General features: G+C 39.9%; 1 protein-coding gene across 3 annotated transcripts in view; it reads left to right on the top strand.

The window, feature by feature from the left end:
• The first annotated feature begins 430 nt into the window (after positions 1–430).
• Positions 431–18,653, top strand: part of trpm4a (transient receptor potential cation channel, subfamily M, member 4a) — a 36,868-nt gene continuing 18,645 nt past the window's right edge. For 2 of the 3 annotated variants that reach the window (XM_084743644.1, XM_084743643.1), the window contains exons 1-8: positions 432–577; positions 8,375–8,436; positions 9,180–9,357; positions 9,866–10,046; positions 11,850–12,019; positions 14,206–14,383; positions 16,045–16,109; positions 17,656–17,883. In XM_084743644.1, coding sequence (XP_084599770.1) covers positions 509–577; positions 8,375–8,436; positions 9,180–9,357; positions 9,866–10,046; positions 11,850–12,019; positions 14,206–14,383; positions 16,045–16,109; positions 17,656–17,883 — 1,131 coding nt within the window. In that variant the 5' untranslated portion in view covers positions 432–508. Of the gene's footprint in view, positions 578–8,374; positions 8,437–9,179; positions 9,358–9,865; positions 10,047–11,849; positions 12,020–14,205; positions 14,384–16,044; positions 16,110–17,655; positions 17,884–18,653 lie in introns of all 3 variants that reach the window. The other variant, XM_084743645.1, reaches the window with a different exon arrangement.

Below are 18,653 nucleotides of genomic sequence, written 5' to 3' on the forward strand. Positions count from 1 at the left end.
GAAATAGCTGAGAGCAGATAGCTGCAGTTACTTCCCATCCCTGTCAATCATTAACAATAATTGGGGAAGCAACTGATTAAAAAAAATAATGAAGTTGAATTTTCATGAAAAACTTGAGGTCAGCACGATGGTACCAGTATTTTTTGTTAAAGAGCTGCAACAATTGATCAATTAATCGATTCTTATTTTTGATTAATTGGTTTAAGTCCTTTTTTAAAAAAGGAAGAAAAGTCTGTGATTTCAGCTTTTTAAATGTGAATATTTCCTACTTTCCTCTCTGAAAGGAAACTGAATATTTTTGGGTTGTAGACAAATCAAGGTATTTTACATTTTACATTTAACTTTGTTTAGCTCTATAGTTCTCCCAGGAGTGACTGTCCGCCCGTCCCCCACGTTAGGGAACCATCAGTGAGCAGACTAGAGCCTGATGTGTGTGCGTCTGTGGGCGGGGCGGCAGGACGCACAGCTGATCCGGATCTGCGCTCAGTGTACCCGGCCGCAGCGCAGGATGAAGGAGCTGGAGAAGGAGAGAGACGGCGGAGGTGGAAAAGCTGGAAATAAGAAAGAGAGAGATCAGGTATGTGAGCACAGATGATGATGAATGTGGGGACAACAGAGCTGAGGGTAAACTTTGTAGGACACTGATCCGCAGTCTGGTGGCGGAGGATACAGACTGTGTCATGCAGCGAAAGGTTTCCTAATGTCTCACCGGGTGCTGACATTAAAATCAGAACATTTGGTTGTAAACGGGAGGTACTCTGGTCATGCTTAAGTTCCAGTTAAGACTTGTAGTGAGATGCCTCAGGCTGCTGTGCTGGTATGAAGTCTGAGGGGCTCTGACTGAGAGAAGACAAACTTCTGAGTCTCTCACTTAAACAAAAACAGTAGCTACACCCCCAAAAAAATGCATTTGATACTTATGAATAAAAATTAAAGAAGTAAAGGCAAAATCAGTGGCTCAAAACACAGTACTGGGACCTGTCATTGCTCTCAATAGGTAAGGTAAGGCTGTCAATTTTTGCCACGCACCAATGGGCACCCAGCCCTCATATCCCTGAGAACAAAACACAGCAGCAAAAGTATAAGACAAACAACCTCAAAACAAAACCAGACCTCAAACCTGCTTTGCCATAAATTGATTGAAGTGTAACAAACGTCTTATAATTACATCTAGCCTATTTATTAGGGTGTGTCTTCAACCATTTTCCTTAATCCATTCAACCTTTATTTAATCTTGTGAAATCATATATACTGTGATGTCTAGAGTACAAGTTGAACAGAAAAATACAAGAAAATATATGTATTAATCAATTAATACGATTAACAGACAACACAAACAAACATACAACAAACTATGGGCACTTTTAAGTCCCAGCAGTGAAATTTTGGATTTATGTAAAAATTTCTCATATGATGCCTGATAAATTTATACACAGTGTTATTTAACATATTGACAAAAAACAAAATAAGTAATGTGATTTAATGATGTGTTTAATTCATGTCCTTATCAAACAGTTTTCTATTTGTGTAGAAATTGTGTATTATGAACTACATTTTAAAAATAACTTGAATAATGGGGACAATAATTTTGAAAATTGGTCCGATATTGAGCTTGATTGCATTGTAGTCCAGCTATTGTCAAGAGTAGCTTAAAGGTCACATTATATAGTGTCTAAGTCATGCCTCTTCCAGTGGACCACCATGGGATCCAACTTCTACAAAAAAAGTATGAACTGTAGTCAATGGCAACAGACAAAAGTAGTTTTTGATCCTGTTTGAATTGTGCCATGAATCAACATGATGTTTGTCGATTTAAAAGATAAAATTTCAAGTCAGGACAGTCGCAGTTTGTCGTAAAACTGCTGATGTATCCGACTGTAAAGATAACGTAATTAGAAAAACTATGTACCCAGATGTTGTGTTCAGTTACGAATTTAGATCCCAAGAGGCACACTGGAAGAGGGTGTGTCTTAGTCTCTCTGTAACCATTAACAGTGTGTCATTACCAATACAAGTTGTCATTACTGCTTTATTTTAGTTATTAATATGATTTTTATTTGCAAACATTACTTTAATACTCAAGTAAAGATGATTTTCAGGTTAGAACCACAATGTCTGTCCTAAAAAGCAATACATTTTCTTTTGTAGCATCTAAGGTAAATTTTCTATTGAGAAAATCATGAAATCCCATTTTTTAAAATTGTATCAGTATTTACAATGATGCATAAAGTTTGATGAAAATGCATTCATATGTCTTAAAATTCAATAGAAATGCATTTTGTCCTTATCACATCATTATGTTGAAAAACCATGAAAATAATAAACATATTCCAGATTAAAATCTTAATGTCTGTATGCAATTTGCAAACTCTGATGCTCCTCAACCATTAATGCTTTAAAATATTAATAAATGCTTCTTTATAGCAGCTGACATTATGTTCAGTGGTGGAAGAGGTCCATCCATCTTTTGCTTAAGTAAGAGCAGTAATACCACAGTGTAAAAATACTGTTACGTGTAAAAGTCCTGCATTCAAAATCCTGCTTAAGTAAAAGTACAGAAGTATTAACATTAAAATATCTTGAAGTACCAAATGTAAAAGTATTCATTTTGAAGAATGGCCAATTTAAGAATAATATGCACTATATTACTGTTTTATAATTAATGATGCATTAATGTGTAATTAATGCAGCAAAAAGGTTCTGAGTTCTAGTCCCCCAGCTGGCTGGGCAGTTTGTGGCGGGGCAGGACCTTTAAATGGGTTAATTGGTCATTCTGAATTGTCCATAGGTGTGAATAGTTGTTTGTCTCTACTTGTCAGCCCTTCGAAGACCTGGCCTCTCGCCTAGTGTCAGCTGGGATAGGCTCCAGTCCCACCATGACCCCTCAAGGATAAGCGGTTACAGACAATGAATGAATAATGTGTTAATGTTGTCGTGGAGCTAATTTCAGCTGCTTTTTATACTGCAGGGTAGAAACCTTTCTGCAATAATAGATCATGTTTTATTAGTTGATTTATATGCTGCATTAATAATCCTAATCTGTAGGTAAAAAGTGCCTAGAGTTATTAAATAAGTGTAGTGAAGGAAAAAGTAGTACACAATGTAAATACTCAAAAAATAATCAAAATTGTACATACTGTAAGTACAACATGAGTTAATGTTCTTACTTATTTTCCATCATTTTAATGTTAACTGACACAGACCAAAGCAAGCCTGCATTTTAATTGTAAGCTCAAGGACAACAAGTTAGAAATATAATTCCTATCATGAAAGCGCCCTAGTGCATTTGTTATTATGGAAGGGAAAAGAAAAGTCAAAGCCTAAACACACCACCACACCACACCCTATACACCCATAAACAATTTCTTTTTTTTAAACGTATTAGAAACATGCAAAACAGAAGAACATTCAAAAAGGCAGGTAATAAATAGAAAAATAAAACCATCAATAATGACAAACTAAAACCTGAACAGGACAAAACTATATAGGACCATACATACCATACAAATAAGTCTACAGTAAACAGAAATATTTGTTTGGAAGTCAGTAAACATAACAGGTCATGTAAGGTTTCTGGGAGATGACCTTTAAGATTCCATGTGGTTTGTTGTGTGTCTAGAGATTATTAGTCTCAACTAGGCTTTACTTTAAACCCCTCTGTTTTTATAATAATAAATGGAACAGGGTGTGGAGCCTTCATGTTGCTGCAGAATATTCTCAATTATTCCAATGAAAAGGGTAACCGATATAGTTTCATTTTATTTTTGTGCTCTTAAAAGATCAAGCACATTTTGAGCGATGATCAGCCACAATTATCCTGGATTCACCACATAAGCTCTGCAGCAGCTCTGACTGCCACAAATGGCAGGCAAGACGGGGCAGGTTGGCTGGAAAACAGGTGTAAGGCAAAAACTGGCAGGCAGGCAAACATTAACATCAGGGAGGACAGGCAGGCGGATGTGGAAGACTACTGTGCTGGAAGTGTGGTATGCAACCATGTTTGACACACTGAACCGACTGGGACTAGCCTTTTGTCTAGGCATTTGCAGCTGAATTGTGTTGGCTTGTTTGCGGTCAGGTGTGCTGGCTGAGACTGATGATCAGGTCTGCAGCAGGAGCTGAGGAGGAGCTATGTCCGTAAACACAGACAGAGAGAGAAGACAAGCAAACAAACAGAAAAAACCCAACCTAAAATCAAAGGAATTCCTGGATGAGGGCGGGGTCCATGATATTGCAACAGGTTATCGAGCATCTCTTCTCCAGTCTATATCCCTCTCAGTCAATCAGGCATAACAGACCATGGCGGCGAGAGCCCATCAGATGATGGACAGTGAGGGTAACGTGGTCATGTATGATGCAGATCAATTAGCAGACTAAAGGAGACAGGTGTGGTTGATGATTTTCTCCAAAGGTAATCTTGGAGACAGTTTTTACAACTGTCTTTAAAGGAAGAGCTTGAGCTTGGACAGATGGAACTGAGGAAAAGCAAAAGTTCATATCCATATAGTTAGTGGGATGATGACATACATATAGCAGTGAGAGGCAAGGTATTATGGGCATATACTACCCAAGGGAGTTGGGATACCCAGGTGGATGGGCTGGGGTTGTGTGGGTTGTGAATGAAACCCAGAAGAAAGGCTGATGGTGGCACTGATGGCAGAGCGGAAGACTTTCCAGACAGCAGAGGTGAACTGGGGACCATGATCAGAAACAGTGTCACAGGGAAGACGGGATGCAGACCACTTCGCTCATAAGCAGATCCGTCATTTACTTGGCAGATGGCAGTTTGGAAGGCAGGAAATGGGCTAACTCACTGAAGTGCTCAACAACAGTTAAGATGACAATCTTTCCATCTGAGGCAGGCAGACCGGAGACTAAATCCAGAACCCAATGAGAACAAGGACAATGAGGGATGGGCAGTGGGTGCAGGGGGCTGGCACCAGGTGCTTATGGTCAGTTCAGATTACAAAAGATAGCTAATATCCTTCCAGCCAATGCTGCCATTCCTCCAAAGCCAGCTTTACAGCCAGGAGCTCACAATTGCCCACATTATAGTTTATTTCTGCAGGAGGGAGACGGTGAGACAGAAAAGCAGAAGGATGAATCTTACCATCCTCTGAGGAACATTACATTAGGACTGTCCTCACTCCAGTTTCAGACATCACGTTTTCGGCTGAATGATGATAACTCCAGAGGTGAAATGGTTCTTGAAAACCTGCTTCAGAAACTGTCTAGAGGCGGAGGTTAGAGCTGATACAGGGGCTGCCATGTGACTGCCATTTTTATTCAGACATGGGCCTGATGGATGAAACAAGTGCAGGCAGACTGGGCTTTGATTTAGTTAGTTAAGGTGTTTCACTTGGGAGAAACCTGTTGTAGAAGCTTTCTAATTTGTTACCATTACACAACACAGGGTTGTACAACGAAATATGAGTTGTAGATCCTTCATGCTACACATCAATACAACATGCATACATGTTACAAGTTTTGACATCTGTGAAACTGTGCTTCAACTTTGACTGCATTTGAGCACTAAGTATCACTTATAAACAGAGTCCTTCTTTCGTCCTGCCAGACTCTTGCATGTTACGTCTCTGGTAGGTCTCTATAAGACCTGGGCACAACAGCCTCTGGTTTTCCATTGCTTGTCCAGCCTTAGTCCCATTTCATCCGTTTCAGGAGTAGCAAGTCCCAACTGCAGCACAGCTCTTATTCCTTTCCTCCTCCTCTCTACCTGGGGTGGCCCCCGGTGGTGCATCCAGCCCATCTGGCAGGGTGTTTGAAACATCTGATTGTATTGTTGATCATCTCAGGGTCTGCAGCTCATTAGTACAAACCCTACACTTTCTTATCCAATGCTTACGTGTGTATTTCTGTCATGGATGATAAGTGTTTCAAGGTCGAAAAAATGACAATAAGAAGAGGAAGTTTGAAGGTGCTACTGGCCACAGCATCTACACAATGATTTGTAAGTCAGGGGTGCAAGTAGAGTTCTATTAAGTGTGTGAATGTGGACTGTGGAGATGTGAGTGTGTGGACAAGAGAGACAGTTAAAAGCACTCCCTGCAAATAACTCCATAACTGCCAATAGGCAGACAGGTTGAACCAGTTTTCGATCAATGAGTTAGCAGATTATTTTTAAACTTCATCCGCTCTCTATTGTAGTATCTTTCAGTTTGAGTTGGAGCATGATTTTTTCTTTTCCATAGTTGGAAAAGTAACGCTCTCTGATCTGCGGGCAGTTCAATAAACAGTGTTTACCATCAGCTTCATGGAGCGTAACCAGCGGTTTCACTTCATGCCTCAACTTGATTCTCTCGTCACTCATTCCTGACATTTCTCTCATGCTCTGCTCAGTTTTCATCTCGTGCCCGCTTCAGACTTCACCTCATTTGTGTCCTTTTGTTTCAAATTTCCTTGCCTGCTTCCCTCTCCCATGGGTTGCTCTTGTGTTTCCTGCTGCCTTAATCCTTTCTCATGATCTTAGAGTACATTCCACCCTAACCAGTTCCACATGGACGCACCGCAATGCCCTCACATTCTCACACACAGCTTCTGATGAAATTCCAAGGAAAAAGATCTAGAGATTGATGTTGAAAAATGTCCAAATTGCATCTTCCAAACACTAAAGCTGGTATCAAAGGACAGGTTCAGATTTTCATACCTCCATGCGGGCCATGGCCTGAGGCATAATGTTTTGTGGTTGTCAAAGGTAGGACTTAACTAAGTACAAATACTTTGTTACTGTACTTAAGTAAATTTTTTTTACTTTTACTCCCTATAGATATCTGGGCTTTCCACCCCTTACATTTTTAAAACAGGCTTGTTACTTTAGTTTGCATGCATTTTAAGTGAGTAATTAATTATTTTTATTTAGTATCATTTTGCGCCGCCTAAGACTGGTGTGTCCATCAGTGCATATCACGCACGACAGATGTGACAAGTTGACGTAAAAGACATGACAATATGAAAAATGACACATAAAAGTAACAAAATGAAAAATGATGTAAAAGATGAAAAAGATGCAGCAACACAGAAAATGATATAACGAGATGTAAAAAGATGAAAATGTCATAAAAGACATAACCAGACAAAAACAGACCCAATAAGATCAAACAGATAGAGAGACATGACAGTGGAGAAAAGGTGAGGTTGGTTAGCTTTGCACAGAAACATGAACACAGCATATTTCTCACTGGAAATTATTTAATAGAATCACACACATCAATATAGTGAACTCACATCTAGCCAAAAAAATATCCTTGACACCTGCTGCTAAAAATATGATTCAAAACAGACATGGATTCAAATTGCAGCTTGACTGGTTAGTGGAGGCATATAACCACAAGGAAGTAATGTGAGGTTTCAAGTTCGTCTTGATAAAACACCCTCAGGCTTATGAGCACATTAAAAGAGTTATTGTTCTTCCTCTTCATACTAGAGTGTAGACATCTTTTCCTGTTGTGATGACACTGGAGGCAATGGAAAAAAACAAAAACCATTCATTCTGTACAAAACTCATGAGTTCAGATGTGGCTAATATGAGTCAACTACACAGCAGTGTAAGTTAGGTTAACTGGTCTTGTTTTATTGGGGCTAAAAGCATGATCTACAGGTCATTTTTGTAATATATTTTTGCACAGTATGAGGACTATGGATTTTGTACTCCATTGGGCCTTTTCTCCATGCCGAGCCAAACCACACCGTGCCGAATTTCCATTGTCGCTTTCAGTGCGCTCAGCTGCGCCTAGCTGCCCCAAGCCACACCCGAGATGGACTTACTCTGGAGTGTGGCCAAAGCAAGCCTGACCCTCCTCCAAGAGGGCTGCAGGGACGTCTTGCCGGCCGCGGCCAACCTGTGATGAGCCTATATTTCTAGTCTCCACCTCTGGGTAACCAGCTTTCTTGGTCAGTATAGCAGCAGTTTAGCAGGAATTTAAAGCTTTAATGGACCACATTTACCATCAACCTGCAGTGGACATCCACATGAAAAGTGCCAAAGTTTCCCTGTAGTTGGCCGCTGGCTAGCTTCACAAACACAATCAGCTTCACTGGCCAAGTATGTGTACAGATTCAAGGAAGCCAACTCTGGTTTGTAATTGCTCTCAAAGTTATGCACAGTTCCAAGACCAATTATCAGGAACATAGAAATAGACAAAGCTAAAATAACAACAACAAAACTATAATGCACATACAGTAGTTGAAAAAAGATGATAACAGATGTAGATTATATACATGAACTGGGTGGTTATCTACAGTATATACATGTATACATGTCTCAAGTATATACAGTGGGCTTAGTTTAATCATAGTGACAATGTTTCCCATATGTCTTTTCATTTCTGCTTCTAATGAACTGTTTTCCTTCTCACAGAGCTGGGTTCCCAAGATCATCAAGAAGCGAGTGTGCACCACTTTTGTTGAAGACTCTTTCAGGTAATGTCTTCTACTCTTTATTTTCTAGAATGCAAAAATATTGGAGCCTGCCTGATTTTTTTTAACTTGAGTTCTGCATTTGATTTAGTAGATAACTGCAGCTTAATTTTTTGTTAAAAGACATTGGAGTTGCCGTCACCGCTCTCATATGGTTTATCTCCTACCTCTCAAACAAAAAGCTTACCATTACTTAGGGCTGGGTGACATGGCTGTTAAATAATATCTCAATTTGTTTGGGCTTATCCGCAATATACAATATATATCTCGACATACGCATTTTCTTTAAAATAAGACACTGTTGGGTACACCTGTAGCTTAGTTGGTAGAGCATATTCCCCATGTACTGAGACAGTCCTTCAGAGCAACCTACATTCCAAAGTAATGTAATCTTTATTTTCCTAAGTGGCAGTTACACAGACCACAGACTGAGAAACAGATAAGAGAGATCATATAATCTCAATTTTATCTTTACTGCATTGACTTCTATTGTTTTTTGAATAGAAAAGCACTGCATAATATGACTCCATCAAATAATTATGAGCCGTGTGTCATCTGTTCAAAGAGATGCTGGAGTGAGATCTGAAGATCCGATAATTACATGAGTCTGCATCTTGCACTTCTCACATGTGTGAACTGTATCATTGCCTCAGATGGCTCAGGGCATTAAAGATACTATCAGTCACAGAATAACAGGTTTGTTGGTGTGTGTGTGTGTGTGTGTGTGTGTGTGTGTTGCGTTTCAGTAATGGAGCATTGTGTCAGTGTGGCGGTGTGCAGGAGGTGCATGACTCGGTGGCAACAGGCGACTTCTTTGGAGCGGCTATCGTTACCCAGTGGGACAGCAGGCAGCACTCTTCAGAGTGTCCCACCGACGCCTTTGGAGAGCTGGAGTTTGCTGGCGCGGGACGTAGACACAGCCATGTGAGTGGCACTGCTAAACTCACACACAACACTCACTCACAGATACACCAGCATGCCATGTGGTGGAGGGGTTCAGCCTCAAGATTGATGAATAGGACCCACATGTCACCCAACAAAAAAATGAAATCATGAAATCGACTATAGCCCACTAACTGCCATTTAGAGGTTGTGTGTGCTGCTTTTTATTATGTATTTTGGTTGCTACATAGCACATGTAATGTGTGTTGCTACATCACACATCCACTTGGGTGTGTTAAGTGTGTGTTATGTCAGTGGTGTAGAAATCTGCATTGATTAAGTTGGAATTCAGAAAAGCAATGAAAGCGTAAAATGGCACTTTCTGAGCATCTTCGTAGAGCCCACTGCAGCTCCAGGTTTACCTCCCAGGTACACTGAAGTCAGACAGTATGAATGATCTCATGGTGTGTTTGCATCTTCGTTTGCAGTATTGAAGTAAAATCATTCTTTTTACTGTGAGACACTGCAATCCTGTCTTTGTCATCTCTAGTTCCTGCGGCTGTCATGTGACACGTCGCCTCAGATCGTCTACACCCTGATGACGGCTCACTGGGGCCTGCCATCACCCAACTTGGTGGTGTCCGTGGTCGGGGGCGAAGGCCATGAGAAGGTCAAAACGTGGGTGCGAGATGTCCTGAGAAACGGGCTGGTCAGGGCTGCGCAGAGCACAGGTAAGAAGCCCGTCAATAGAAACCACTGAGCATGCAATATAAAACTATTTTTTTGTTTTCAGCTAGATGATCAGCTCCTGAGATAACAGTGAGATTTTTTTTTTATTTGTTGTAAAGTTGTCTCAGTGGTCAAATTAAAGTCTTGTTGCTCCATACAGTTGTGTTTTGCTTGAAACCTCTGAGACACCTATGAGCTCAGCAAAAGATCTGCTTTTCTTTTATTTTGGTCCTTATTTCTCCTAAAGGGGGGTGGGGGGTGGGGGGGGTTACGAGAAACAGATGAGACTTTAGTAAGCTCAAAATAACTATTCATTTATTTCTCATGAGAGGAGAAAAAAGAGGGTGAGAAACAAAATTTTCCTCTGGGATGTCACTCTACTGTCAAATATTTTGCCTACCATGGCAAGACTGAAACCCCGCTCACCCACAGGAAAGCTTTTCCAAACCAAATAGTTACTTAATATTGTGTCTATTTGTACTCAGGTCATTTTCAGCCCACCATTTTTTCTCTCTGTTCATCTTGTCTTTTTTGTCTTACTCACATCTTCTACCCAGTACCCCTCACTGCAGTGTGACACTTCTCTAATAGAATTTTCCCAGAAGCCATTTATCACTTTATATGACCAAAAACATGTGACTGTGGTTTGCTATCTGCTCACTGCATTCTCTCCAAAGTTTCCTTTCTTTATACTTACTTTGTGGTGTCTTAAAGTATCAAATTAAAACCTTACATCAATATTCTCACCAAGAATTTGAGTTAGTTGTTTCATGTTTACTTTTGCACATTTGTTTCCTATCAGCTGAAGACACATACATGAAAGTTCATTTTCTTTTAACATTGACTGTAAGGGCCAATTCAAGAGGTGTATGTATATTTGTAGGATACTAAATTGTCCACTAGGTGTCACCATTGTACTTTAGGTCACAGGTCTACTTAGGTAGGAACTTTTCATCAGGCGACAGGTGTTGCTAGATGGAGGAACGCAAATAGTTTTTAGACTTGAATATAGCGGCTAAACCTAAAACTTTAGTTGACGCACTTGCTGTGCACCGCTTCATTGTGTCTTGTGAAATAACAACGTCCCAATTCATCGTCATTGATTTTTCTGGATAATTTATTGCTCACCGTATTGGTCTCAACAACACAAACCAGCATGGCGGCATGGCCAGCATAGCGGTCAAAAAGCTATTTGCGTTCCTAGCAACACCTGATGCCTGATGAAATGTTCCTACCGAAGTAGACATGTGACCCAAAGCACAATGATGACACCTAGCAGACAACTTAGTGTCCTACAAACATGCATACACCTGAAATGGCTCTTACATTGACATAGATTTGTTTATCTTGATGGTTATGTATAAATTTAGCCAGTTAGTTAGAGTGTTACTAACATTAGCTGTCAGGTCTAACCAGCGAATTTAGCTGGTTTGTGTTTTTCTACAGAGCAACACCCTAACTACCTAACAAGCAATATACTCTGGCTAGCTAGTTAGCAAGTGTTTTGCTAAGATTAGCTTAAGATGTGACCATGTAGCTTTTATGGGTCCCCAAGCAAAGTCTTTGAGCCATCTTCAGAATTCAGTTTTCTTTGCCACATAAAGTAAAGTACACAGGAAACAGGAAAGGAGATCGTTGACCAAGGTTCCAAAATTGTAAATTGTTCACAGGGTGTACTGAACCATGGGCAAACACTGTGTACAAAATACACGACACCCCTGGTATATATTGTACTGTAAGCTGAGTTACTGAAAACATCACCTTCTGTGTCGTACCTCACTACTTGTGTGACTCCTCTTGCCCAGGGGCCTGGATCTTGACCGGGGGTCTGAGGGAGGGCGTATCCCGCTGTGTGGGCGAGGCGGTGAGGGATCACAGTGCCGCGGCTCCAGCTGTCTCCCAGAAGAAAGTGATTGCTGTGGGACTGGCACCCTGGGGCCTGGTGCACAACAGGCAGCAGCTTGTCAATGCACAGGTACTCATTACACAGTATGCATACCATGAGCTTGTCCCTATATTCCCTGGGGTTGACCTCCTCTTGAGACTAGATGCAAATACTTAAATTTGTCACACTGGATTATACATTTTGCATAAAAAATCCACTGATTGATTTTTGTCCAGCAACACACGCCAGTAAACCCAAAAGGTGTAATGTTCCTGACAGTCGTGACAGTCCTTACAACTTCACAACTAGCCTTTGATTTTACTTTGCTCCGGCCAAAATAAAACGGGAAATTCTAGAAAGATGTGTCATTTTAAAAAGTGAACTACACTTTACTGTAAAGTTTCTGTTAACCTGATTGACTTTTGCATCTGTTGCACATGGCATATATGACAAGTATTTTATTTTTAAAAGAACAAAATCTTGTAAAAAAAAAAAAAACAAAAAACACAAAGTAAGAGTAACAAATCACAGTGTAGGCCCGAGTCTCAATTTGAACGGGCTCAAACTGAGACAACAACGTAGAACACGCCCACTAACTGACACAGCTGTGTGCCATATGTTTGAAACAGTGCTGGGTAAATATGTTATTCTGCATCTTTCCCTTGTCTGTGAAGCAAGGAGGCATGTTAGTTACACCAGCATGCTCCATGATCAAATTAGAGGTTGAAATACTTCCTCAAAATGTGTTCAGTGCAGTTAAAGGGACATTTTGGCACTTTCCAGGTGGATGTCAAGTGACTGTTTATGGTAAATGTAGGCTATTGTAGCAATGTTAAGAAAGGCAATCTCAGCTAGGATTGCTAGTCTCCTCCTGGGAAGCCTCACAAGTGTGCTAGATCAGTGTTTTGGCACCTAACACCATGTTTTGCAAAATAATAGCTATAGGCTAGGGTGGTGATTCTCAGCAACATGGGTGTGGGTGTCAAAAGCTTATACGCTTCATGGTACATGTAGGCACTGCTGCACGCCTCCACAAGCAGGAGAACTGAGCACTGAGGAATTTATTGCTTCAATTGACAACCACATCCACATGAAAAGTGACTAAATTTCCCTTAAGCATATGCTAGAGGAAACAGAGAATTAGACAAATTACTTTAGTTTTGACAATAATCTGAAATTTCAGACAAAAGTCTGCAGTCGAGTGCTAATTTATTCTCAAAATGTTTGAACTTTGTTTAAAAGGAAGACTTAATAACTGTTTCATTGTTACATTCCATGGTTGGAAGAATGTAAAAAATTTTCATAATGTAACTATTGCGAAAGGACTTTTTCTTTCTTTAGTTCAAACTGACTTGCTTGAAGAATTTGCCATAAATGAGTGTGTATGACTTGAAACTAGAAAGAACAAGGTGAATCACTGCACTGGGAAAAAAGACAAATGAAACTTGAAACCGCATTGGTCAATATTTTCACCTCTTTGTTAAGGTGAGAATAAGGGCTCACATTACAAAACAGACTTGATGATAGATAATAGAGATGTTTGCAGTGGTGATGTGGCAGTCAGAGCACAGAGAACACAGTGAAGTTGAGAGAAGAATAAGTGGATCATCACCTGTAAGCAAACACTGCAGCACCCCACCTTCTTCACACAGAGAACCTAAAGAACACAATGCAACCTAGTCAGTGTTATACAAGTTCAGACTTAAAAAGAGCGGCTCAAATTTCAGTTCACAGTCGCAAACATAGTCTAGTTCATGTTAATCTCTTCTTTCATGTTTTTTAAAATTTAATTTGAAACAGAACTTCCTCCTCCCTGGGACTCTGGAGTCTACATAATGATGTTATACTAAATGGTGCACAATATTCATGTTTTTCTTTTTATTTTATTAATAAGTGTAGAATTAGTTTGAACTCAATTCAAATAATTAAAATCATGTGACAGTAGCCCAGCATCTTTGAACACAGATGATGCCTGACATCTAAAAGAATTCAAACCACACACAAAAAACTTAAGTAGATTATTAGATACAGCAGTAATGTGATTACTTTGAGGTGTGCTTATATGAGATATGTAAAGTGTTTTTTCAATGTTTCAACGCCACTCTTTGAACGTGTTCATGCATAACACTGAACCTAGTAAACATACCAAACGTTCTGACTTAGAACATATTGTTGATTAGATGCTCCTTCGCTGAGGTCAGCAGAGCAGATTTCATTCCCTCCCTGGAGATGAACTCTCCCACATTCACCCTTTTTTTGTGTGTGTGTGTCTGAAGGGGAGTTTCCCCGCTCGTTACTACGTCCAGAACACAACCCGCGACTCCTGCTGCCTGGACAACAACTGCCAGGCTTTCCTCCTGGTGGATGATGGGAGCATTGGCCGCCGGGGCGGAGAGACAAGCTTTCGTGCTGGTCTGGAGGACTACATTTCCCATCAGCGCACTGGCATTTGGGGTGAGACAGAGACGTACAGAATGTAAACATGGAATCTGTGTTATTGCTGGTTGTTCCAACTGTTGAAATAATGTCTTTTGCATTAATAAGTTCAGTATTCAGTTAGTTCACACATGACAGAACCATTACAGGTAGAGGTAGGTAGGGACGCCATGTTGGCCTTTAGATGGCACGTCAACATCGCTGCCACATTGAAAGGGGCAAGACTGACCTGTAAACAAATACATGTAAACAGGGGAGTTGTAGTTTTTATGGTCACAGATTGCCTCAGCCATGAATTAAAAACATCATTTGCAATATTTTCCATGCCTTGATTTTCCAGTTGCACTACACTCTTGGAAATAAAGTTGCTAACTAGAAACATAAAGAGTTCTTCGGCTGGTACACATACCATTTTTTATGTTGGGTTCTAGGTAGAACTCTCTAGAACCTTTAAAAAAGGTAAAAAGTGCTGCCTTTCACAATGGCTGGAATCTTTATGTACCTAGAACCATCTGTGACAGGTTTCACCCAAAACCACCGCTGAGCGGTTCTGTAGAGATGGTGTAATGTTGCCCCCCAAAACCCTGGTGGTCCTATCCAGAACCTTTCTGCCTTCTAAGAACCCAACCAGAGGGTTCTGTAGAGAGCCGTTTTATATTCCAATGGTTTTATCTAAAGCTCACTAAGGGGGTTCTACCAAGAGCCCTTCTATGTTATGTGACAAAGACTTGACGAACCCTTGACAAACAAGTTTCAGAGGGTTCCTGGTTGAAAAGGACTCTTAACAGAACCCTTAGTCTTACAAGGAACATTTGACATTCAAAAATGGTTCTTCAGAAGCAAATGGGAGTGGGTAGAACCTCAGCCCCTCAGGAGGAACTCCTTTGGAACTCTTATTTCTAAGAGGAGTAGACTCACTCTTACCTCAATAATCCACCAGTTGTCTAAACAGTAGGGCTGCAAATTGTAAGAACTTTCCTTAAATAATCATTGGTAAAACTCAGGATTGATTAATCATTATTTTGAAAAAAACATAAAGATTTCATTAATACCAAACAATATTAAATGTGTTTATCTCCCTCATTCAAAGCTTTATTTCCGCAGAAACATATTGCATATTCTCACAGCATTATGAAACCTATAAAGACATAAAGGTCTAAATATTAAACACATCTATTTCTGTATCAGAAAACATGCAGAGCTCACTCATAGAAATAATCTGTTGTAGTTCAAATCTAGTTTTGATTAAGTAGTAGTTTGATTAAGTTTTACTCAATTTATCAAATTGTTATCGGCCAAGTAATCAATCATCATTTACTCTGTATCATCCCTCCTACATAACAAGGGTTAGGTTAGAGTTTCCATAAAGCTCACAGACTGAGATGTGTTTCCATGTTTATATTATGTTCAGCTAACTGTCAAACCTCCAAATCACGAAATCCCCTGACACTCTGAAGCTCAGCATGTGGTACATTATGATTGTTGTTAATGAGTGTAGTGCCATCAGAGCTATGGTATGTAGAGGCTGAGTGTCTTAATATTTGCCTGCCCCCCAGTGGTGAAAGTAATAGTTGTACAGCATTCCACACTGAATTTCAAACCAAGTTTCAGTTGTTTCAGTTGTCTTTGTCTTTTAAATTGTCTTTATCTTCTAACTTCTTATCTTGGTCCGACAACAGGTAGTGGCAGTATTGAAATCCCAGTGCTGTGCATGCTCATCTCTGGAGATGCCAACATGCTGGAGGTAAGGAAACCTGTCAAATACATTCTCACTGTACACACACCATAATAGATTTTTTGATTTTAGCTAACTATTGCAGCCATATTGTCATACCACAGGTCCTTTTTCCTGTTGTCATGGAGATAGTAAAAAATTAACCCGACACGCCAGATGGTTTGTTACACAGAACCATCTAGGAAGTCATCCTTAGAAACTGTTTGGAAAAGGGCAGGCACTTAAAAAAAAACACTTGGCAGGTGATTGGACCATCTGTCTGTTACGACTAACATGGGCTAAATTCAACCAATCAGATCAAACCCTTGCTGAAGCCGGTCGGGAGAAGAACGAAAAACATCTTTTCCGCAGAGACAAAACCTCCATACGCTGACCGTCAGTGTATCTGTGTATCTTTTGGTCAACTGATTTTTTCCTTTTAGAAACAAGTATTTAAAAAAAAAATAAAAAAGACAACAAGACGTTATTTTGTGATTCTATGCAATTACTTGCTAATATATTATATATGTCCAGTATAGCCAGTAATAAGTTGTTTTTTAAATAATGAAATAGAGAAATGCATTGAGTTACACTGTAGATTTCAGAACCTGACTGATATTTAAGGGAGAGTTGGGTACAGTATGTCAGAAACAGTGTCTACATTGTAACATAATATATATTTAATGCTTACCAATAACAGTTTTAGATTAGACTTGCTGTCATTTAGGATGGAAGAAACACGTAAACATACAGCAGCACACTGGCTGCATGACAGTTACAGTACAGACACATAACTAACTTTTTCACCATCTTTCCAAAACTCACAAGGCCCATCGTTCCACAGCAGCAACCCTGACAGATGTGTCAGAAGACATTATTGTTTTGTTTTTTAAGTCAAAAAGCCAGATAATCAGCCCCATTAATTGGCTGACCGATTAATCAGTCTATCACTGATTTACATGACAAGAGAATCAAATGTGCTTTTGTATGTTGCTTTTTTCTCTGCAAAACTACTCTGATATGATTTTAAGTATTGCATAACAAAGCCTGTCATCTGCAGAAATCTCACTGAGCTCATGTGAATCATTGTTTATCAAGCCAGTAACTCACAACAGGAAAAAGGGCCTTTTTTTCCTTTCTGTTTGCTTGTGATTTTATTTTTGTTATACAAAATAGAAAATTAATCATGTTTTTAAAATCCATTTCTGAAAGGAAACTCCAATGACCAAAAGCTACACTGACAGTCTAGTGGCATGCTACGCATGTTATAGAGTTAAGGCCAAGTTAAAAACTGAGATCAATGTCAAATTTCAGCAAAAAGATATTCTGAAATTAAAAAATTAGTACTGTGAATATGCAAATACAAAATGACAATAATACTGACTTTTGCTTGACAATGGACGTAACTTTTTTCTAACCAGCCCCTGAAACTGTACACTGATGACAAAGTCTTATTAAAATGTCTTATATTTCATGTCATATTATTTAGATGAAATACTTAACTTTCTGACTGTGTGACTCACTTGTGTGTCCATCTCACTGAGACCATTTTGTCTCCATATAATTCCCGGCTCAGAGATTAGACACTTCTCTGAAGAAAGCTACGCCCTGGCTGATTCTTGCTGGTTCTGGTCCAGCTGCAGACTTTATCACTGAGCTGCTGGTCAGTCTCCCCATCGTGCCCCTCAGTCCCACCTCTCCTGCAGCAGAGGGCGATGCTGATGCAGAGCTCCGTGACTGGGTCCGTGACAAGGTCCAGAGACACTTCTCAGCCGAAGCTGACCTGGAGAAACTGGTGGATAGTGTGAGTCAGACAGCACATTTTTGAGTCTGTGTGTGTGTGTTAATGTGTATGTTTCTTTACTTGTAGTGTAGCAAAGTGAGTGGTGTTGCAGTTGCTGTCTGGGTCACATGTGGTGCGTGCAAGGTAACAGGGTGGATCCAAATGCAGATGACAAGGGCAGATTCAATGATTTAACATTCTAACGGTGGAGATACATGAGCTTACAAGATCACGAGGCAGGAAAGATTTAAAAGCAGAAGGCAGCAGTCCAACACAGGCAAACAAATCCACAGGACACAACCAGGGTCAAACAGTCAGGCCGAACTTAACTCCTGCTGTCTTTCACCACTGCCCAGAGGAAAAAATTTGTTTCTCATTATCTTGTTTTCTTTGTCTTAGGAAAAATAAATGAGATTCTTATTTTGACCTTACTGAAGTCTCATCTGTTTGTCCTAACCCCCGCCGGAGAAAAAAGAAGCAACCCAAAAGCAAAGTAGGAGGTGTCTAAGAGGTTTCTCCACTCAACTGGAGCAACAGGGCTTAAATTTGACCATGGAGACTAATTTAAGAATTCACTTGAGACCACCAAGATTTTAGATCTCACTGTTATCTCAAGAGCTTATTATTTAAGACACTTCATATCAGTGCAGTGACACGCGGAAAAAAAACAACTTTTTTTTTAGATCTTAAATTGGGCTCAAATTAGTCTGAGATGAGACAAAGCACAGAATTTAAGAAATATGAGAAAATGGTCAGATTGGTCTTAAATTGAGCTCATTTCTGTCAAGGAG

Source organism: Lutjanus erythropterus, chromosome 19 (assembly GCF_056507025.1).
Source record: "Lutjanus erythropterus isolate fLutEry1 chromosome 19, fLutEry1.hap2, whole genome shotgun sequence".
NCBI lineage: Eukaryota > Metazoa > Chordata > Actinopteri > Lutjaniformes > Lutjanidae > Lutjanus > Lutjanus erythropterus.